At 35.0% G+C, this 24,756-nt stretch overlaps 1 protein-coding gene across 3 annotated transcripts in view; it reads right to left on the minus strand.

Annotated features, from left to right (window-relative positions):
• The window catches only part of RABGAP1L (RAB GTPase activating protein 1 like), a 754,336-nt gene that overhangs the window by 607,383 nt on the left and 122,197 nt on the right, over positions 1 to 24,756 (minus strand). For all 3 annotated transcript variants that reach the window (XM_028122981.2, XM_028122980.2, XM_088017005.1), the window contains 3 exons: positions 22,289 to 22,355; positions 16,294 to 16,396; positions 12,379 to 12,545 (listed from right to left, as the gene is read on the minus strand). In XM_028122981.2, coding sequence (XP_027978782.1) covers positions 12,379 to 12,545; positions 16,294 to 16,396; positions 22,289 to 22,355 — 337 coding nt within the window. The remainder of the gene's footprint in view (positions 1 to 12,378; positions 12,546 to 16,293; positions 16,397 to 22,288; positions 22,356 to 24,756) is intronic.

Below are 24,756 nucleotides of genomic sequence, written 5' to 3' on the forward strand. Positions count from 1 at the left end.
CCTATTTAGAGTAATTATCCATCATGTGCATTGATGCTTCAGCAATATCTAATTTTTCTACATATCTTGAGCATACCACCTTGCATCAGTTTTATGAATTTACTCAACTGTTTTCTCTGAATGAAATGCCCTTCTCTGCTTTGTGATACCTTCAAAAGCCTAAACTTTCTTACCACAGTTATTCATTTATTGATTGATTGATTGATTCACTTACTTTAGGCTGAAAGGACTCCCCCCAAAGAGAATACAGACTAGATAGAAGAAATCAAGTAGTCAATTAGCATTAATAACAACAGCTAATAATTAAGGATTTGCCAGATGACAAGCACTATTCTAAAGAGCTTTACATGAATTCTTATTTATTCATCATAAGAATTACGATACTGTGATATAATAAGACATGTATTTTTGGTCTTCATCCTGACTCCTGAAAAAAATTCCATGGCTATAAAGGTAAAAGAAACATCTTTTGTTGTAATATTTGGTTTTTGTCATATGAAAAGAGCCCAGATGTCCATCGACAGATGGATGAAGAAAATGTGGGGTGTGTGTGTGTATTTATATATAAAACGGAATACTACTGAGCCATCAAAAAGAATGAAATCTTGCTATTTGCAATGATGTGGATGGAACTAGAGGGTATTATGCTAAGCGAAATAAGTCAGTCAGAGAAAGACAAATAGCACATGATTTCAGTCATATGTGGAATTTAAGAAACAAAACAGATGAACATAGGGGAAGGGAAGGAAAAATAAAATAAGATGACAATTGAGAGGGAGACGAACCATAAGAGATGCTGAACTCTAGGAAACAAACAGTTGCTGGAGGGGAGGTGGGGGGGAAGGGATAAATGGGTGATGGGCATTAAAGAGGGCACTTAATGTAATGAGCACTGGGTGTTAATGCAATTGGTGAATCACTAAATTCTACCTGTGAAACTAATAAAAAAAAATTTTTTTTAATATTTGGTTTTTGTTCCCATTTTCTGTAATAGCTCCAGAGCAATAAAGGTAAAAGGAGCATCTTTTCCTAACATGCCCCTTTCAACCACACTGGAGTTTGTGTTAATGAGGTGACTTTGGAAAGCCCCTAAAGACTAGGGGGAGGAAAGGGCTGGATATGATCAACAGTGTGATTAGAGGGTCACAACTTTCAAATCCACTCCCCAACCTCCAAGGAGGAGAAAGGGGCTGATCAGTGAGTTAATCACTAATGGTCAATGATTTAATCAATCATGCCTATATAACAGAGCCTCCATAAAAATCCATTAATAAAGGGATTCTGAAAGTTTCTGGATTGGTGAACACAGGGAGATGCTGGGAGGGTGTTGTGCCTGGAGAGGGCATGAAATCTCCACAATCCACAGCCCTTCCCCCATACCTTGTCTTATGCATCTCTTCCATCTGGCTGTTCCTGAGTTATATTCTTTTATAATAAAATAATGTAAGTAAACTGTTTTCTTGAGTTCTGCAAGCCATTCTAGCAAATTATCAAATCTGAGGAGGGGGTTGTGGGAACCTCCAATTTATAGCCACTTAGTCAAAAGCAAATGTGTCAAACTGGACTTACGACTGGTGTCTGAAGTTGGGGGTAAGGGGACTGAGTCCTTAACCTGTGGGGTCTGTGCTAACTCCAGGTAGTGTCATAACTGAATTTTAGGACATCCAGTTGGTATCCAGAGTTGGATGACTGATATGGGAAAACACCCACCCATCTGTTTTAAGAAGTGAAGTGGTGTGAATCATAGTAAAGGAAAAGAAAGTTTTCTTTTAACAACTCTCTGAGGTGGTATAATAAAACTCCACATTTCAGAGACAAGGAGTATCTTGCCTAAGGTTAAACATCTAGGAAATGGTAAGCTGAGATACAACCCCAGGAAGACTAAGTTCAGTCCAATGTGTGATTGATGAACATGACTTCTACATTTTGCATATACTTCTACAGTTGGAAGGATTACCTAGTGGTATAATATTTTTACCACTACATTCTTACTCCTTAAAGACAGAGAACATATGTTATTCATTCATGTATCCCCAATACCTAGCATAATGCCTATCACGTTGTAGCACTAAATAAATGTTTAATAAACTAAACTAAGCACTGAAAATCATTCTTAAAATGAGTACTGTTATTTCAGAAAAACTGTAAAATAAGCTATACAGGCCTTTGGCCCTCTTTCTTCAATTTGCTAACACTTCACACATCACGCAGGAATGCCCTCTTGATTTCTTAATCTTGTCCTCTAATAAAATCTAGCCTAAGGATGGGCGCCTGGGTGGCTCAGTTGGTTAAGCGACTGCCTTCGGCTCAGGTCATGATCCTGGAGTCCTGGGATCGAGTCCCACATCAGGCTCCCTGCTCAGCGAGGAGTCTGCTTCTCCCTCTGACCCTCCCCCCTCTCATGCTCTCTCTCTTTCTCTCTCTCTTTCTCTCTCTCAAATAAATAAATAAATAAAATCTTTAAAAAAAAAAAATCTAGCCTAAGGAAAGAGTCTCATTAAACTCATCAATAATGAAGATAATATGACTGGTAAAAGTTATTAGGGTCTATTTCCTGGGGATACCGGCATTTTAACAGGTAGCAAAGCTTTAAAGCAGTGGAATAGCATCAAATAATAAAATAACAGTTGTTCATTAGTATTAGAAAGGCTTTTGGAGGAGGCATCTTTTAGGCAAGCAGTTTCCAAATGATTCCATATAAGCAGCGTGTTCTTTCCAGATCAGCATCATACATCATTTCAGCAGCTAAGAGTCTGTTTTCTTCGAGGGGTAAAGTGCACTGCCCATTTTTCAAATGTTATAAGTCCTTAGATCTTATTTCTAAGCTCTTCACATATAATACTAATGTAATTAGTGATGTCAACAGTCAAAGATGTTGCAAGTAAAGAAGACAAGTTGAAGTGAAATATAACAAAAATTACTAGGACTCATACAGAAAAGTTTTCACAGGAAAAAAAATCCCAATTTTTGTGTTATGACTAGCGTATTTTCCCTTTCTCATAATCATTTCACAAGGATAAGTTTTATTTTTTTTTAAAGATTTTATTTATTTATTTGAGAGAGAGAGAATGAGAGATAGAGAGCACGAGAGGGAAGAGGGTCAGAGGGAGGAGCAGACTCCCTGCCGAGCAGGGAGCCCGATGTGGGACTCGATCCCGGGACTCCGGGATCATGACCTGAGCCGAAGGCAGTCGCTTAACCAACTGAGCCACCCAGGCGCCCCACAAGGATAAGTTTTAGAGCCAAACTTCTTAGGTTTAATTCCTCATCTACCAACTAATAACCTTCCTGTGCCTAAATGCTTATTTGAAAAATGACAATAATGGCACCTACACCTCAATGGTTGTACTGAGGATTACATACGTTAATCCTTTTAAAATGCTTAGAACAGCATACCGCATGTAGTAATATAGTTGCTATCACCACTACTGCTTATAGTAATAGTCATGGAAGTTGTTACTTCCAACAAGAATGGAGAGATCTCATTTAATATATGGAGAACTGAGTAGACTTGACAGAAAGCCCTTTCATAGTACTTAACATAATTGACATTTATAAAATACTCTACTCAACAACTGCAGAATACACATTCCTTACAAGTACTCTTGGAACATTTACCAAGATGGACCATATACTAAGTCATAAAGTAAGTTTAAACAACTTAAAAGGATTCAAATGACACAGACTATGTTCTCTGATCAAAATGAGACAAAATTAGAATCAGTAGCAGAAAGATACCTGGAAAAATCACAAATATTTGGAAATTAAACAGTACACTTCTAAACAACCCATAAATCACAAAAGAAATAATACAGGATGTGGACTATTTCAAATCAAATGAACATACAAAATACCAAGTCTTATGGGCGCAGCTAAAGCAGTAGTTACAGGTGAAGTTAAAACCAATGAAAAGGCACCAGAGGAAAAAAAAAAATTTTTTTTTAAGATTTTATTTATTTATTTGACAGAAGACACAGCAAGAGAGGGAACACAAGTAGGGGGGTGGGAGAGGGAGAAGCAGGCTTCCCGCTGAGCAGGGAACCTGATGCGGAGCTCGATCCCAGGACCCCAGGATCATAACCTGAGCCAAAGGCAGACGCCCAATGACTGAGCCACCCAGGTGCCCCAGAAAAAAATTTTTTAATCAGTGATCTAATCCTCACATGAAGAAACTAGAAAAAGAAAAACAAGTTAAAGCCAAAGCAGGAGGGGGAAAAAAAAGAAATGACAAAGAAAACAAAAGGAATCAACAGAAAACAGAAAAACAACAGGGATTTTTTGATTTTTTGAAAGAAGAATGTCAATAAAATTATTAAACCTCCACCTAGGCTAATTTAAAAAAGAAAAGAGATTACATAAATTACCAATATCAGAAATAAAAGCAGATCGTACAAATCCTAAAGACATTAAGAAGAAAATAAGACAATATTTTAAGCAATAAATATCCTTGATTAAACTGAAAATTTCTTGAAAGATACAAATCACCAACAACTCAAGAAGAAATAAAATAATAGTAAACAGAACTGGTTACCAGTAAACCAGTAACTAAAAGCCTTCCCACAAAGTAAACTATAGGCCCATATGGTTTCACTGGTGAATTCTATCCAACATTTAAGGAAAAAAATAGTATAATCTTAAATTCTTCAAGCAAATAGAAAATACAAATCTCAACTCATTTTGTGAGAACATTACACCAATACTAGAACCTGACAAAGACATTACAAGAAAACTACAGACCAATATTCCTCATGAAAATAGACATAAAAATCATTAACAAAATACTACTAATTCAAATCTAACTTATATATAAAAAGATTATCATGACTAATACATAAAAAGAATACCATCATTGTATTAGGATAAGTGGGGCTCATCCCAAAGAATGCAAATAGTTTAACATTCCAAAAACCAGTCATTCAGCATAGTAATGGAGAAAAAAAGGAACAACTTCAATATATACACACAAAAAAATATTTCATAAAACTTAACACTGATCATGGGGGAAAAACACTCAGCAAGGCAAGAAAAAGAAATGAGAGCATTCGGATTGGAAAAGAAAGATATAAATTGTCTTTATACATTGATGACATTATAGTATATATGACACTCAAGGATTTATAAAAACAAATGAACTTAGCAAATTTGCAGGAAATAAGGTCAATATACAAAAAGCAAATATTTATATTCTAGCAATGAACAATCAAAAATTTAAATTTTACAAAATACATCTTTTAGTCACATAAAAATATTAAATACTTGGAGATAAATGTAACAAAATATGAATAAAACCTGTATACTAAAAGTGACATAACATTGCTGAGAGGAATTAAAGAAAAGCTATATAAGCTTGTGATATGCCATGTCCACTGATTGGAAGACTTGATATTGGGTTTTTTTTTAAGTTTTTATTTTTAATCACCTGGTACTCATCATGACAACTGCACTCCTTAATCCCCAACATATATTTCACCCATCTCCTCACCCACCCTCCCTCCGGAAACCATCAATTTGCTCTCTAGAATTAAGAGTCTGCTTCTTGTTGTCTGTCTCTCTCTCTCCTTTCTCTTTGTTCATTTGTTATGTTTCTTAAATTCCACATGTAAGTGAAATCATATGGTATTTTTCTTTGACTTATTTCACTTAGCATTATACTCTCTAGCTTCATCCATGTTGTTGCAAATGGCAAGATTTCATTCTATTTTATGGCTGAATAATATTCCATTGTATACATACCACCTCTTCTTTATCCATTCCTTAATTGATGGACACTTGGGCTGCTTCCATATCTTGGCTATTGCAAATAATCCTGCTAAAAACAAAGGGGTGCATGTATCCCCTTGAATTACTATTTTTGTATTCTTTGGGTAAATACCCAGTAGTGTGATTGCTGGATCATAGGGTAGTTCTATTTTTAACTTTCTGAAGAACCTCAATACTGTTTTCCACAGTGGCTGTGCCAATTTGGATTCCTACCAACAGTGTAACAGGGTTCCTTCTTCTTCACATCCTTGTCAACACCTGTTTCTTGTGTTGTTGATTTTAACCATTCTGACAGGTGTAAGGTGATATCTCATTGTAGTATGGATTTGCATTTCATTGATGATAAATGATGATAAGCATCTTTTATGTGTATGTTGACCATCTGTATGTCTTCTTTGGAAAAATGTTCATGTCTTCTGCATTTTTAAATTGGATTATTTTTGGGGGGTGAGTTGTATCAGTTCTTTACATATTTTGGATACTAACCCTTTATCAGATATGTCTTTGCAAACATCTTCTTTCATTCCATAGGTTGCCTTTTAGTTTCACTGACTGTTTCCTTTGCTGTGCAGAAGCTTTTTATTTTGATGCAGTCCCAATAGTTTACTTTTGCTTTTGTTTCCTTTGCCTCAGGGACCTATCTAGAAAAAAGTTGCTACAGCCGATGTCAGAGACATTACTGCCTATGTTCTCTTCTCGGATTTTTATGGTTTCAGGTCTTTAATGTATTTTGAATTTATTTTTCTGTATGGTGTGAGAAAGTGGTCCAGTTTCATTCTTTTGCATTTTGCTGTCCAGTTTTCCCAACATCATTTGTTGAAAAGATGGTGTTTTTCCCATTGGATATTCTTTCTGCTTTGTCAAAGATTAACTGACCTGTAATTTGGGTCCATTTCTGAGTTCTCTATCCTGTTCCACTGATCTATTTGTCTGTTTTTGTGCCAGTACCATACTCTCTTGATCACTACAGTTTTGTAATATAACTTGAAGTCTAGAATTTGATGCCTCCAGCTTTGCTTTTCTTTTTCAAGATTGATTTGCCTATATGGGGTCTTTTGTGGTTCCATACAAATTTTAGGATTGTTTGTTCTAGTTCTGTGACAAATGCTGGTGGTATTTTGATAGGGATTGCATTAGATATGTAGACTTCTTTGGATAATACAGACATTTTAACTATTCTTCCGATTCCTGAGCATGGAATGCCTTTCCTTTTCTTTATGTCATCTTCAATTTCTTTCATCTATAGTTTGCAGAGTACAGGTCTTTCACCTCTTTGATTAGGTTTACTCCTAGGTAACTTATGATTTTTAGTGCAACTTGTAAATGGGATTGTTTTAATTTCTCTTTCTGCCGCTTTATTATTGGTGTATAGAAATGCAAGAGATTTCTGTACATTGATTTTGTATCCTGTGACTTTACCAAATTCATTTATCAGTTTTAGCAGTTTTTTGGTGGAGTCTTTCATGTTTTCTATATAGGGTATCATATCATCTGCAAATAGTGAAAATTTTACTTCTTCCTTACTGATTTGGATGCCTTTTTTTTTTATTATGTTATGTTAATCACCATACATTACATCATTAGTTTTTGATGTGATGTTCCACGATTCATTGTTTGCATATAACACCCAGTGCTCCATTCAATATGTGCCCTCTTTAATACCCATCACCAGGCTAACCCATCCCCCCAACCCCCTCCCCTCTAGAACCCTCAGTTTGTTTCTCAGAGTCCATAGTCTCTCATGGTTCGTCTCCCCCTCCGATTCTCCCCCTTCATTTTACCCTTCCTACAACCTTTTTTTTTTTAAACATATAATGTATTATTTGTTTCAGAAGTACGGGTCTTTCTTGTCTGATTGCTGTGGCTAGGACTTCAATACTATGTTGAATAAAAGCATTGAGAGTGGACATCCTTGTCTTGTTCCTGACCTTAGGGGAAAGACTGTTTTTCCCCATTAAGGATATTAGCTGTGGGCTTTTCATATATGGGAAAGGCTCGATACTGTTACTATATCAGGTCTTTCCAAAGTGATATACAGATATAAGGCAATCCCAATCAAAATTGGGGCAGACGTTTTTCTACAAACTGACAAACTAATGTTAAAATTCCGATGAAAATGAAAAAAAAATGTGAAAGAGACAAAACAACTTTGAAAAACATCAGAAATCTTACAACACCAGACTTTAAAATTTACTAAAAAGTTATAGTGGTCAAGACTGTGTGGTATTGGTATAAAAACAGACCTAAAGATCAATGGAACAGGATATCGACTCCAGGAAACAGACCTACAAATCAATGGTCAATTAATTTGGGGCAAAGGTTAACAGCTAATTCAGTAGATAAAAGACAGTCTTCTCAACAAATGATGACAGAACAACTGGATATCCACATGAGAAAGATGTGGGAAGAGGATCTCAGCTTTACTTCATACCATATATAAAAATTAACTCAAAATGGATCATAGGCTTAAAACTATAAAACTCTAGAAGAAAACCTAAGAGAGAGCATCTTCACAACCTTAAGGCAAAGATTTCCTAGATGTGACACAAAAAGCACAAATAATAAAACAAAATATTGGTAAATATAGCCATCAAAATTAAAAACCTCAGCTCTTCAAAAGGCATTGTTAAGTAAAAAGGCAAACCACTGTTGGGGGAGGGAATATTTAGAATAAATGTATCTGACAAAAGACATATTCAGAATATATAAAGAACTCTATAACTCAGTAAGACAAAATATGGACAAAAAATCTGAATATTTCATAATGAAGATATATAAATGAACAATAAGCACAAGAAGCTCAAAATCATTATGTGAAATGCAAATTAACACTGCAATGAGTTACATCTACACAACCAGAAGAAGAGCCAAAATTTAAAAGACTAATAATACTAAGTGTTGGCAAGGACAAGGAGAAATTGGAACACATATAAATTGCCAGAGTGAAATAAAGTGATCAAGCACCTCAGAGAAGAGTTTGGCTGTTTCTTACGAAGTATACACTTAACCATATGACACAGCAATTCCACTTCTAGTTATCTATCCACGATAAATGAAAACCTATGTCCACATAAAGACATGTACATAGCAGCTTTAACCATACTAGTCAAAAACTGGAAACAAGTCAAATTCCCAAGAGATAAAGGGCTGAACAACTTCTGGTATATCCTTATAAAGGTCTATCATGTCACAATAAAAAGGAATGAGTTACTGACACACACAACATGGATGAATCTCAAAAACACTGTTCTATTAAAGAAGCCTTACACAAAAGAGTACATACTGTACAATTTCAGTTATATGAAACTCTAGAAAAGACAATTCTAATCTATAATGACAGAAAGAAGATTACTGCTTGTCTGAGGCAGAGCCTGGGGAGGAATGGCTGAGATGGCACAATGGAACTTTTAAGTGATGGAAATGTTGTCTATCTTAATTTCAATAGTGGTTATTCAAGTGTATAAGTTTGCCCAACTCATCAAAATATACAACTAAAATGGATGCGTTGTATTGTGTGCTAATTATACCTCAATGAAGCTGATTTAGAAAAAACTCTTACCATGGACTACAAAGCTTCATGTGATCAGGGACCTAGCTTCCTCTCATCATTACCTACTGTTCTCCCCTCTTCTGTGCTCCCTAATCTTTCCAGCTCTCTGGGCATTTGCAGATACTCTTCCACACTTTAATTAAATTCTATTCCTCTCTCAGGCCTTAGGTCAAAGGGCTGTCTCTGGGGAATTTTCCCAAATCCCCTAGATTTGGTCCTCTTATTCCATGCTCTCTTCACTCCTGTGAGTGGAAAATGAAGTGAAAATGCTATTTGGCTCTGAATGAACATTAATTTGTGTAAGTCATACTTTCATACATCCCTTAGCCTACAGATAAACTCCTGCTATATTTGAGAGCAGGAAAACTGACGTTTAATTTGGGTAGAGGGAATCCCATCTGGCTTGTTATTATCCCCCTGGAATCTGATCTAATCCTGTTTGAGTAGAGGACTAGTTCTGAGGTTATTCAATAAATCCAGTCATCCCAGAATCCTTCATATTAGGAATGGTCTGGACCCAGAGTTTCCTAGGTAACCCTGAACTGCGTTAGATGCTCACCTAATTCCTTCTTTCTGCCAATGTTGTCTAGTCTAGACTAAGATCTCCAAATTATTATCAATAGCCACAAACCAACCCAGTCTCTGAAATATTGAAAGAAACTAGCTTAGCCTTACAGCAGCATAGTGTGACTTCCAGTAAGGAGTTATAGTTTCAGCTCTTGCAATAATTATCCATATAAATTTTAACAATTCATTTAACTTCTTTAGATTTTAATTTTTTTCCTTTTCATTATTTCTACTCAGGGCAGGTATGCCTTCAGTCTCCATAGCCTTCCACATTTTTTCTTGAACACAGATTATACCATTAAAGTTAGAAACCATCTTCTTCATATTTGATATTCATTTAAATCAGTCTCACAGTGCACTTGTGATGATCTCCAGATGTTGTATGCAAGTGCTGAATCACTACCCCGTACACCTGGAACTAACATTACACTGTATGTTCAGGAATTTAAGTAAAAACTTAAAAAAAAAACCACACCTGCATAGTCATAATATATAATTATCCATTTTATAAATCCCTGAATCTTGTTTGCAAATATTTTGTTTAGGAACCTACATCTGAGTTCATGTGAGAGAGCTTACTGTGGTTTTTCCATTTTGTAGTTTCTTTGTCAGGTTTTCAGGGCAATTTATTTTCTGGCCTGATAAAATGTATTCAGACAGTATTCCTTCCTTCTCTATTCTCAGGGAAAGCCTGTGTAGCTTGTTGTGTGCATGTATGTTCACATTTTTGTGTGACCCCGTGTGGGTGTTTGTGTGTGTATTTCCTAAGTGTGTAGGTGTTTGGAAGCATTCAGACTGAATTCACTTTGTAGGAAAAATTTTAATTGCATCTTCAATGTATTTTATACATATGGCAATTCAGATTTTCTATTTATTCCTATGTCCATCATTTTGATAAACTGTATTTTTAAGGATTTTGTCCATTTCATTTACATTTTCTAATATTGTGGCATAAAATTGTTCACAATAAAAAAATTAACATAAAAATAAATCAGTCTCACATTTAGTAGAGCTGAATATTATAAGTAAATCTGTAATTCACATGAAATGACCTTGTACAGTATTTTTAATGTTTCATTACTTGCTACTCAGTCACTCAACATCAGTAGTTTTTAAAACATGAAAATACATTTAATTATAAAAACCTACTCTAATATATATATTCTTGAAATGGATGTGAGTATATAAATCTTAGTACTCTTGTTTACCTTGCCATATATATGTGTGTGTGTGTGTATAGATATGCGAAAATACAGAGAGAGATAGATATGGGAAGAAGCTAACTTTTTATCAGGTCTCAAGGAGGAAGAATTGACATCATAATTTATTAATGGTCACTGGGAAGAATGATGACCACTTTCTATATCAAGCCTTTATTTGCTCTTACACAACTCTGAATAATCCTTCAGTTCAAAATGACAAGTGAATTCTTTGATAGAACAATTAAGCTACCAAAAAAGCAAAGAAAAGAAGGGAGGGAGGGAGGGAGGAAAATATTCCATAATAAAATATGAAAAGATACTCGAGGCTAATATTTTGAATACTGTTCATACAATCTTCATTAGAATATGCTACAAAAAAGGAAATAATCCAAATAGTAATAAAAGTGTGTCAAACCACCACTCTAGTATTTTATAAAAGACAAAAAACAAAGTAATTTCAAAGTATGTAGTATATGAAGCCTAACTGAGCAACGACAAGTTTTTTTTATATGAAAATGGGTAAGCGGCTTCTTTATTTGTTCACTATGCAGATACTTGCTTTTACCACGTTACATTTCACATATTACAGTCTATGAAGCAGCAAGAATTATTAAATTTGGGAAATGGCAGTACTAAGTAGTATATAAGGGATTTCCATTATTCAAATGTAGCATTTTAGCCTCATTTCACAAAACAGACACTATTAGAATTCAAATTATTTTTCAGTGTTACCTTCTTCCTTCACTACAAAACAAAAATTATGTATTTTACCTACTATAACATTGCCTAATTTAGGGATGTCATAGAAACTCCACTTTTGTTTATTTAGTATTAAAATAATTTTATGATCTTACTAATAAGTCACACAGTGTATTCATACAATATTTTGGTAGAAATAACTATGACAATTAATCCCAGGTATTACTTGGAAATTTTTTTCATTATAACTTTATAAAGAAATGCTATTTCTGTGCCCTGTTTCTTTGGTTCTAAATAATTATATATAAAAGGATGTCATTTTATATATATAAAGCAATATTTCTATTAAATACATGGATACCTCACAGATACACAGTACAAGTTTCTAGTGAAAAAAGTACATAATTATTACACGAGCTGGGTTTTTATTTACATAACCTAGATGTAGATTTTTCAAATATTCTACTGTTTGATGTTATCACTTGATTATTTGAGAAATTTTTATCACTTTTTATCACTACTTAAGAAATTATCTTGGTGTTAAAAAAGAATAGAAAAAATATATACAGGTTATTATATGCAAAGAACAAAATGTCCTACCTGTTTCAACCTCATGAAGAAAGTCTCTGTGAAAGTCTTTCTGCTGAAATACCAAAACCGCTCATTCGCAGGATACACACGTACTACCGTCTCCAGAAGAAAGCGCACGGGCTCCACCACCTCTGTGACGACCATATCCACCGCCACAGTCATGTACACTCGTTTATCTGCAGCAGAAATTATGCTGGCTTTATTATTACTTGATTATTCAAGAAAACAAAGTTTTTCCACTTATGAAAAAAATAAGGTTCCTTCCAATCATGTTACCTTATGTTTAACTTTAAAAGTTGTATTGTCACTTTGATCAAGTAGGTAACCATGTTCTCCAAGTATGTTTCTCAATACTCATGATTTTATCTAAATCAATTGTCAAAATCTCCTCTGAAACCTTACTTTTTCTTTCCTCAAATCAGGTCCTTAGTATAAAAAATAAGGTAAAATTTTCAGAATCTCTGACAGTAGAACTATTTTTCAAAGTTCCCAGGAAGCCTTTAGAAATTCACAAGGATTTGCCCTTTCATCTTATAAAAAGAGATACAAGAAATTATTCACTTTGGTGAGTTGCACTGGAAGGACTGTCAAATCAGAAGAGACACTCACCCTTCACTATGTAAAATTTGTAGAGGAAAATGTTATTTAAATGAATATTTCAATGTTGCATGACTTAAGGAAAGTCCCTGGAGATCTGTCAGTATCCTCATTGTCCCCTCATTATATGTTCAGGAAAATCACTAAGGCTCTGATGAAATAGTTCTGTACAGTTACAAATCTGTATCAGAGCCCTGGAAGTTTTAGGCAATAGTATAGTGTTATCCATCAAAATTTCAGTTATTATTTGAAATGTTTACTTGGCCATAGCCTTCCTTTAATATGAATCTACAATCTTTTAGGCTAGTGTCTCTTGGTTTTCTTTAATTTCACTATGATAGGTTGAAATATGAGTTTTATTTTATTTACCCTGCTTGAGATTCAGCACATTCTTTTTTCTTTCTCTCTTTTTTTTTTCTTAAGTAGGCTCCATGTCCAACATGGGGACTGAACTCTTGACCCTGAGTATAAGAGTCTCACGCTCTACTGACTAAGCCAGCCAGGCACCCCCTCATTGGGTTTTTCAATCTGTGGTTTGACTAATCCATATTGTCATTTCTTTGTTAGTTTTTGAAATATTTTTAAAATTTACTTTGTCCAGCATTTTTAGTTCTCAGTTAAAGTTCAAATAACCAAGCCCATCATTAGAAGAAACCTTCAACAATGTTTTTAAAAAATATTATACAACATTTATACATATCAATTATACTTCTATTAATATCAAATTGAACAAAAAAATTATTACATTCTTACTAAATAAATTCTACTGCCAATTCAAGAGAAACAAGGATTCTCTAGACACTGTACTTGCTCTAGCAGACCTTAAAGTCCAAGGGGAGTATTGTCAAAGTGTAAGAGACAATAACACAAAACATAAAATAGAGTACACAACTTGGTGGTATAGTGAAAAGATCCAAGACATTTCAACTCCAGAGCTTCAACTTCTGTAAAAAATCAAACCTGATTCATGAATCCTCTGAGTCATTTATAATTTCAAGGATATCATTTGGAAATTTTAGAAATCAGGTCAGTGTTTTTTGTGCCATATGAAATAATTTTAAATTTAAAATACATTATCTTGGGCGCCTGGGTGGTTCAGTTGGTTAAGCAACTGCCTTCAGCTCAGGTCATGATCCTGGAGTCCCGGGATCGAGTCCCACATCGGGCTCCCTGCTCAGAGGGGAGTCTGCTTCTCCCTCTGACCCTCCCCCCTCTCGTGCTCTCTCTCTCTCTCTCTCTCTCATTCTCTCTCTCAAATAAATAAATAAAATCTTTAAAAAAATAAAATACATTATCTTTTAGATAAGAATATTTTTTTAAGACTTACTTATTTGAGAGAGAGAGCACATGCATGCATGTGCACACACAAGGGGGAGGAGAGGCAAAGGGAGAAAATCCCAAGCATACTCCCCCTGAGTTTGGAGCCTCACACAGGCTTGATCTCATAACGCATGAGATCATGACCTCAGCGGAAACCAAGAGTCGGTCGCCCTACTGACTGAGCCACCCAGGTGCCCCAAGAATATTATTTTAATATAGTATTATATAAAGTTTATTTTAATAGAAGAAATAAACTTTAAAATACATTATCCTTTAATAGAAGACCAAATAGGAGCGCCTGGGTGGCTCAGTTGTTTAAGTGTCTGCCTTCGGCTCAGGTCATGAGCTCAGGGGTCCTGGGATAGAGCCCTTCATTGGGCTTTCTGCTCAGCGGGGAGCCTGCTTCTCCCTCTGCCTCTGCCCTCCCCGCCCCTGCTCATGTGCTCTCTCAGTCTCTCTCTTCTCCCAAATAAATAAAATCTTTAAAAAAAAGAAAAAAATAGAAGACCAAATATGTATTAAATACCAAAATTAAACTGAACTATGTGTTATATTAAAAGTAGATTTAAAAAAATAGATAAAAACTGCTTTTATAACTTACTATTTGAAGTTCCCAATTTTTTTTTAAAGATTCTATTTATTTATTTGAGAGAGAGAGAATGAGAGATAGAGAGCACGAGAGGGAAGAGGGTCAGAGGGAGAAGCAGACTCCCCGCTGAGCAGGGAGCCCGATGCGGGACTCGATCCTGGGACTCCAGGATCATGACCTGAGCCGAAGGCAGTTGCTTAACCAACTGAGCCACCCAGGCGCCCTGAAGTTCCCATATTTTATTCTTCAAAATTATCAACTGGTTTATTTTTTTTTTACTTTCTGAATGATTATAAGACAGAAGTTTACAGGCTGGTCTTTACAAGCCTGTCTCCAGAATTTACAAACTGTTGGTGTAAAAATTATTTATTCCTAATACATGAAAGGCTATATAATCATTATTTTTCTCTCTTTTTAGCCCTCATTGAAATGGAGAAAACAAACAAAAAATTCATTAAAAATAATTCATTCAAAAAAAATAATTGTGAAATAGACAGATGTGTGATCAAATGCACATAATTTATGGAACTGGTAAATACTCTTGTTAAGGAAATTTAATAATTATCATTTAATGCTCATTAATATATTTCCATATCAGTATTCACTAATGCTCCTGTCTTTAACCAAAAATCTACTGTGGGTATAAAGTAACTAATATAAGATGAAAGATCAAACCAATTGATCCATTATTTTCTCAGTATAAATTATTGGTTGAACCACAGTAAAACATTTAGCATAACATAACTTTAGTTATAACTCATGAGGTAAAACTTTAAATTTTAGTTTAAGAACTGATGGCAGAGGGATAAAAAACACAATTGGCAGATATCTGGATAAAGTAGGAATAAAAATAAATACAATGGGATGAATGATAAATGTACTATTTACCACTCATAAATTTATCTGTTTAACACTAGACATGTCAAACAAAATGAAAAGGTAAACAACTAGGAAAAAGTGTTTACCACAAATAAAATCCTTAATATACATTACTAAGATCCCAAAGGTCAAAAAATTGGAACAATTAAAAAATGAAAAAATATAAGTAATCTATAACAAGGAAAAAAGAGAATAGTTATCAAAGATATGCAAAATTCAAGAATTTGCTTTCACCATTTCTTTCACACTCTTCCATCATTGCCCCAAATAAAATAACTCTATGGTAACATATGAAACACAAACCCCAAATACTTTCTCCATAATCTAATAAAACTAATTCACATATTTTTGGGGAGGATTCTTTTGAATAGTGGAGGTTTTCCCCATAAATGCATAAAGTATTTTTAAAAAATTTAAAATCTATGTAAGAATAACTTCATTTTAAATAAGCACCAGAATTTTAAAAAACACAGCAAAACCACATTGACCATAATATAAAATTTAAAGCAAATAATAATGACTATTATGAGAAAATTTACCTTTTGGGGTTTCTTCATTAAGTGCCAGAAATATTGGTACATTGGGGTTCCACATGCCAGTAATAACATAAGCCCTCCCATCATAGCTCTTTCCCATGGATTCCTGTAAAAGTTCAGAGAGAAATCACTGAGAATATACACATCAAGAAAATCCCCATTTTAAATTAGATCTTACTTTAAGCAATCTAATTTATTAAAATTTGGATGTACAATCAAATGGGATTTTTTTGGTAAAACTTTTGTCACCCTACAAAAGCATTTTTTCAATATTAAATTCTCCTACAGCTTTCTTCAGAGTTTCTATTTAGAGGCACATACCTCTTGGATAAAAGGAGGTATACCTTAATATGTTGACTCACAAAAACATAATATTGGTATGAAGTTACATTTAACTTTATCTTAGGTTGCTTGTCAAAATGTCACATACCTAAGCATACAAGTATGTCCAGTTTCTATTAAAACTATAGTATAGATCTCACTGAAGATATTTTATCTGAATTAATAGCTAATCAAAGGAAAAGCGGTTAGTATTTTTCTTCCAATGTTCTAATTTATAATATATTCTTGAAATATTAATTTACTTTACCACACCTCTCGAAATTGATATTTTCTATTATCTATATCAGATATTTGTACACTTTCTTACAATCAGTAATCAACTTTAGGAGACTAATAAAGGTTTGTAATCAACAGCCAAGTTGATTAACTGTCTCCCTTTTACCTTTTTATTTGCTCCCTCCTTCCCTCTGTCCTTCTCCCCTTCCTCATCTCCTCCACCCCTTCATATGTCCACCCAGCGCACTCCTGACTCTCACTGAAGCAGGCAGCAGCTCCTATGGTGAAAGCGGGATCCCATACAGCTGTGTGTACGAGTGTGCATGGGGTGGGAGGGGGAGTAGTTAGAGGTGTTCCCACGGGAGAAGAGCGCACAGCATACAAGTATGTGCACATGCAAAAGAGTATTATCTACGGTACTTTAAACTTTCCGTACCCATTTCCTCGTATTAGGAAGAGAGAGTGCTGAAAGGGTCAGACGAAAACAAAGAGAAAACTTTTTTTCAGTTTTACCCCCAAACAGATGCTTCTCTGAAACCCAACAAAATTATTTCAGTCATTTGGTAATTACAATGTATTCTCCTAGGGTATTGGTGGTATTCTACCAATCGAACTGTCAGCTTGAGTGTAGGAACCCTAAGTTCTGGAGATAAAGTACACTCAAGGCGTGTAAGGGAAACTCACACAACACCTTCACTACATTCATATGTTCATCTTCATTCTCTGTCTCCATCTCTCTCTCCACCCCTTCCTCTCTCTCCCTCTCTATGCCGACCCTCTCTACCTTCTCATTAGACCCCCATTCAGAACAAGAATGGGCATCTGACCTCCCAAAAAACCCAATCCATTTCTGGGAAGAGCTGTGCTGTGCTTGAGTCCAAAAAGATGAGCTAGCCCAATCAAAATATTTCTTTCAATTGTCAAATACCAAGGAAAGTAGGCAGTTAGCAGTGGAGCTGAAAGATTTTAATAAGAAGTCAGGCCCTGACAGGCCACACATCATATGAAGTGGTAAGGAAACGGAAATTATAAAGTAGGAAAGAATATATAAAGAACAAGGAGTATTAGGAAACTGCTAAGTGTTAAGAGAGAAATGGAGAAAACAAACAAAAAATTCATTAAAAATAATCATGCAGTCCAAACACACAGGCAGATTCTGGGAAGCAGGAAGGAGAGAGGAAGAGTGAGGAACAGAGAGAGGACAGGGAAGGAGCAGGGAGGGAGAGGAGGACAAGGTGGGAAAAGGCGAGAGAAGGAGAAAGGGGAGACAGAAGGAAGGAAAGAGGCAGAGACGGGGAAGGAGGTACAGAAAGAGAGGCGGGCGGAGCACCAGAGGCCTGCGGGCAGGGGCAGCCGTGGAAAAAGAGCAGGAGCCCAAGCTAAAAAGAGGTTCAAAGAAAGAGGAAGTCCATGGTGGGAGGTGAGGCAGACAGAAGAGTCAAGATAGCAGAGACCATTTTGCAAGTTTAGGTACGATTTCATGAAGATCAATAACCTCTTCTGTCTCTAAGGTGTTCTAAGTGGATAAGTGGATCTTTGTTCCTTATAACCAAAATAGCCTAATTCAACAACCATAGTTTTATGTCTTTGTCGTCCTCACTATACACCACCACAATAATACTGTCTTACACATCAAAAGCCCTCAATAAAAGTTTCTCCTCATCAAGTATGGCATTTTTGTTATTGAACTAGACATTTCCATCATACAGCCTGGCTTGCTCTCAGCCTCTTATAAAGATACTTCTTGGGGCACCTGGGTGGCTCAGTCGGTTGAGTGTCCAACTCTCTTGGGGTTGTGAGATCAAGCCCCGAGTCAGGCTCATGCTCAGAGGGGAGCCTGCTTGAGGACTTCTCTCCCTCTCCCCCGCCCCTCCCCTGCTCACTTGCCTTTAAAATAAATAAATCTTAAAAAAAAAAAATACTTCTTCAACTACCTTGGCTGAAGAGTTCTTCCTGACTCCTCTGCCCCCACCACAAGCAGGGCTGACAAAATCACGAACAGGAGGTATGTCTCTGGCCAAACTAGGCCAGGGTGGAACCACTAGATGCCCTCCTCTTAGGAAAATAAACTAGGAAATACAGACAGAATATGGCAGTTTGCAATGGGAACATAGGCAGAAAAGCCATAAGATAGAGGCCAAAGAATCACATAGTAAGCCACAAATGAACTACTGTCAAGTAAAGTAATGAGCAAGCTTAAGCTATGAAGTCAAGTAGGCAGATGGTGGGGTAAAGCAGACACATGGTACTGAAAAGACATAACACACAGAAAAAGTAAAAAATGTAAGTTCATGCTAATCCATCCATTCATTAAGCAAATATGAGCCTACTAGAAGCCATGGTCTATGCTTATAAGTATCCAGCAAGGAAAACAAAACAAATGATCCTGACCCTAGAGAGCTGACAGGCTGTTTTCCAAACAGCATAAAATCAATTTAGTGGATTGTGACCAGACTTTTTAATCAAGCAGAAGAAAAAATAGCAGAGTTCCTTACACACGTAAGGGGTAAGAACTGTTTCATGAAAATTTTATTTCTGCTTTTTTTACACATACAGATTACAAGCTTACTGGATTACAATGTAAACATATTTGTAACTGTGAGTTCAGCTACTAGTCTAATGTCAATAAATGGTTAACTGTAAAGATCCACAAACTTTCTGAGGCATTTCTAGGACTTTTAAATTGTGTTCCAGTTCCAAGAAACCTGGCTCTACTGAGTTTTCAACTCCTCTCAGTACCTTGCTGTTAGGCTTTCCCTAGGTACTATAGGGAAGCAAACTTTCCCACCCAAAATGTGTCTCTCTGGCATGTGGGTTATTTTTAGGCTGCTTATTTAAAAAAACAAAAAAAAAGGCTGAGGAAGAAACTTTGACCTCTCCCTTATGGTCACCATAGATAACTACAGTATAAAATAAAGCAGGTGAGGTAGTCAGGGAGGAAATTGGCAAAGTCTGTTAAAATTCCTATGTCCCCTTGTTTCTGAGTGGTTTCACTAACATTTGTTTGCCATTTACTTTTTTTCATCTTTGAACTGTCTTTCTTCCCTTTGAAGTCCCCAACTTCTACCCCTTCTCCTTAACTTAGAATCGCACATAAGCTTCATTGTATGACTGCCTGTAGGCATCATATTCTTATGGAGCCCCCATACATATGTAATTAAATTTAGTTTTCTGCTAATCTGACTCTTGTCAATTTAATTCTTAGACCAGTCAAAAGAGCCTTAAAGGGTAGAGGAAAATTTTTCCTCACCAAGAGTATCAATGCCTGTGGATCAAAAATTCTCAATTTCCTTATTCCTTAAAGTATCTTCACCAAAAATATTCTCACTACTGGAAGAAAACTAAATCTCTGTTATTTGTATCCCCCCAAAACCCAATTTTATTTATAGATGATTTAGTTTATATACAAGTAGTCTGGCTATTTGCTAAAAAATATATTTTCACTTACAAATATGACTTTCTCTTTCATGTAGATCTTATATTAAACTAAAGTTATAAATTTATAAAAAGTCTCAATTCACCTTATTAGAAAATATTCAAAGGGAAGAAAAGTCAGCATTGCTTAAAAATTATTCAAGCTAAATAGAAAAGTCTCACAAATTCTGAAATTAAATATAATTGCAGGATTTTTCAGTTTGTCAGAATCAAATGCAAGAAAATGAAATTTGTTTTCAAAGTGTTCACATATTTGAACGAGTCAAAAGAACATAACATCTTGCTCTAGAAGACAGAACTAAGACTAATTAGGCAAAATTATAAGGAATATGACTTCTGGTGATTACAAAGAAATAACTTTGTTATAACCACAACTGTCCCAGAGTCTTCATTATAAGGTAGTAAGTTCCTTTTTATGAATGGTAGTCTAGCCAAAGCTCAATAACCATGTATTAGGATAGCACAAAGATCAGTAACAAATCACAACTCTTGATAATTGCAAATACAAACCCTCCCACTTTTACCAACTATTTGTTGAACAGAAGCTTCAATGTTGACGAGCACTTTGATTTCAATATGGACTCTTCAAAGTGGAGGACTGCTCTTCAAGTTAAGACAGTCAAGACCAGGGGACCTCAGAAGTTCATGCCAATCTGTAATTCTATAATCTGCATTTAGGTTTTATAAAAAAAAAAATCTCTGCCACTGATTCACCTTAATCTTTTAAACTCCAAAAGACCATGACTAAGACCTAGGAACTTCTAAGTGTTAAATGTCCCTGAACTACCTCTTCATGGTATTTTCAGGACTCTAAAAAGCTATGGCTTGCCTTAGGTAAAACCACTTGTATTACTGATATGTTTTAAAGAGGGATGGAAGAAAGGTGGATCAACAGCTAATTTGTTTTCACATTCAATGCAACTGGTTGTCTTAACCTTACCTTTACATGAAATGCTTCCTCTATACCTCTGTGGCTCATTGTATCAACTCTAGGAGAGCACTTAACCCACTGCCATAGTTACATACTTAAGAGATCTGTTTTCATCACAAATCTATAAACCCACAGATGCTAAGGGCTACGTTTTACCGTATCTATAACCCCAGCACTCCACACAATGCTTGGCACACAATTATGTGCTCAAAAAGGCTGAACAAACCATTTCCAGTAGGACCACTAGAAAATCAGTGTGACAATATCATGAAATAACTCAAAGAAAAATATGATATAATTGGTGATATTTAATTGACATTTTCAGAACTCAGCTGAAAAGATTAAAACATGTAGCACTTGTGATCACTAAGTATAAAAATCCCAGTTAACTCACTTTATATTTTACTATTTTATACTTACTTGATACTCTAAGATGACTTTCCTACAACATTTCTAAATCACAAAATAAATATATTCATTAAGTGCAATATAGAAGGTATTTCTGTTTAAAAGTTAAGATAGTTTGCTATTTTTATATCAAATACCAACTCTCAAATATATATTAACCTTCAAGAAAATTCCTTAAATAAATACCACTCCTACAGTAAATATACTTTGCTAAGGACAGGTAATAAAGGAGGATAAATTCAGAAAGGGAAATAAATGCTTTAAAGAAAACAAAAGCATTCATCATAGTACTCAAATTAATAACAGTGCATTAAAATAAATGAAAGGCACCATATTCATTCTGGATATGCCTGTTATAATCATGTAGTTGTTATTTTTGGCTCAAAAAACGATATCTTTCTAAGAACCAAACATGAATAAATGGACGTTGTCATAATACTATCCTTTTATTTGTTTTCAATTTGCATGTGACTTTTTGGTGGAAATTTTTCTAAATCTCTCCCTCATAAGTAATTTTAAGTTTGGGTTTCCAAAATTATTACTACCATACAGATAAAAGTTAGAAACAATTTTGACAATATGACAAAATTTTAAAATAGAAAATAATCCTAAAATATAAGTTAACTATCATCTATACTTGGTTAATGTGCTTAAGATTATCATTACCATATCCAGTAAATGCATGTCACTGTTCTTCACGTTTCGACCTGGGCTTAATAACATTCCAAAACATCTGAAAATATTGGGGGAAAAAAAAGGACAAATAAGGTATCAAGAATATAATAGAAGCCCAGTGAGCAAAAAGTCTTTTTATAATAACTACACAATCTGAGCTCTATACTTATAAATAGCTTTAGTTTTTTAAAAGAAACACCATAAAAAAGAATTCATTAAGACACATAATAAAATTGCATAGAAATAAATCATCTAAATTCCCAGATCTTTATTTCTGCATGTAAAAGATTACCAATGATCAGAAACTGTGATAAAAATGGCCACAAATTATTAACTGAAACAAAATACAGTAGTGAGATATGAATTGGTTTCTAGGTAGAAATGAGACTTCATTTGCCTTGGAGTTATTTCAAACATGTAAGTCAAAATCAACTACCCCAATTAAATAAAAAAGATTAAAAAAAAAAATAAGACTGTGCTCACTCTTTGTATCGAGCCAGATTAACACAATTACCCTGGACTTCAACAGTCATTTTCACTAAGTAGCCTGTTAATATTTATTATACCCTAAGTTTGAGAAAAAGTTATATGAAACTCATTACTAAATGTACCATTATATTAGTGAAGATATTATCCAACATACTACATGTACAATTAACTATTTACTTTGTTCTGTGCTTCCTGATGCTAGAGAAGCTTTAGGAATCCCATCTATTATATCCCCTAGTACTTTATTTGTGAAGGATTTTCATCAGCTCTAAAATTCAGCTAAATCCAACATTTTTATATTTGTTAGGTTATTATTAATTCTGCTTTTTAGTAAGAAAAGTAGAGTCCAGAGAAATCCCCAACAATTTACTCAAATTTTTGCCTCTTAAATAGATCTTATAAATCTAGAGGCAACGTGATCTGTCTTCAGTAGCCCTCTGCCAAGAACGCATATCCACACTTACTAGAATGTTTTTATTGTAGTTTTCCAACATTTAAAAATATGCTATGGAACATTTCACACAGGAGTAGAGAATGTAAATAAATTAAATATGTTAAGATTTTTTAAATTTCAAAGTACTGACAACTCACATATCACTACATAATCTGATCCTTGTTATTTTCCAAAAGTTTACTTTTCTAGTAGCACATCTTCTTCTTCCATGAACAAGATAAGTGCTATCCCAATATGAGTCTAGTAAGTGGTAAAACAATATATATTTCCTGTTAGTACTTGAGGATACCTTGCTCAAGGCTCTCTTTTGGCATCCAAAAACAATCAAGTACATGACAAAGATAAAGTCACTGAGCTCTGAAGATAACTTTCCAAACATATTACTGTACCACTGAACAAAATGTAATCTACTAAAGAAATAATACCCTATATCCATAATTTTAATACAATTACTATACACTGCTATAATCTCCCTATGAACTCCTATAATAAACACTACAAATTAAATGTTAATTATGCAATTCATTGTACTATTTCTTCTACCATTGCCTTAAATACTTGCTAAGCAAGAATAAGAAAGTGAATTCTTTTTTCAGATATGAAATTTGGTCCCCCCAACTAAAAAGTCAGGTCAATGAGGACAGACGACTTCTCTCACATTCCCTACCTGCTTTGCTTTGGCTTGTATCTCTCATGGTTTTTTTAAGAACAATTTTCTATATTATAGAATTTTTAAGTTACAGAACTATTATGTACTCATTGTAAAAAGTTAATGGATACCAAAATGTAAAAAGAAAACATAATTTATCCTTTTTCTAATATCAGCCCCCTTAAGAACCAATGTTAACAATTTAGTATGCATCCTCCCTACATTTCTTTTTGCTCTTTCTGAAAACTTAGTTTTTTAATCATTTTGTTTGCCAAGCACTTGCAGGCGACTGATGAAATTGGTGCAATTTTATGTTTTTTTTAATATTCCCATGTTAAACTCTACTGCAAAAAAAGCCTTGGAGTTTTAGGTTTTCCTTAAATGGCAACAGCTATCACTTTATTTTGATGATCTTTGATGTGCTGCTCTTTTCCTGGGTTATAAATAAAAAATCCTGCCTCCAGAGGCACCTGGGTGGCTCAGTCAGTTAAGTGTCTGACTCTTGATTTTGGCTCAGGTTATGATCTCAGGGTCGTGAGATCAAGCCCAGAGTTGGGCTCCACATTCAGCACAGAGTCCGCTTGTCCTTCTCCCTTCCCCTCTCTTCCTTACCCCACCCCCCCAGGCTCTCTAGCTCTCTCTCTCTCAAATAAAAATAAACTCTTTAAAAGAAAAAAAAATCCTGCCACCAACCAGTAGTGTGACCCCTCCTCTTTAAAAAAAAAAAAATTATTTATTTATTTGAGAGAGAGAGCATGAGTGGGGTGCAGAGGGAGAGGCACAAGCAGGCTCCCCCCTGACACGGGGCTCGGGGTTGATTCCAGGACCCTGGGATCATCACCTGAGCGAGCCAACGGCAGACACTTA

Source organism: Eumetopias jubatus, unplaced genomic scaffold, assembly GCF_037043125.1.
Source record: "Eumetopias jubatus isolate StellerSeaLion01/CBP00866 unplaced genomic scaffold, mEumJub1_p1.0 scaffold_12, whole genome shotgun sequence".
Taxonomy (NCBI): domain Eukaryota; kingdom Metazoa; phylum Chordata; class Mammalia; order Carnivora; family Otariidae; genus Eumetopias; species Eumetopias jubatus.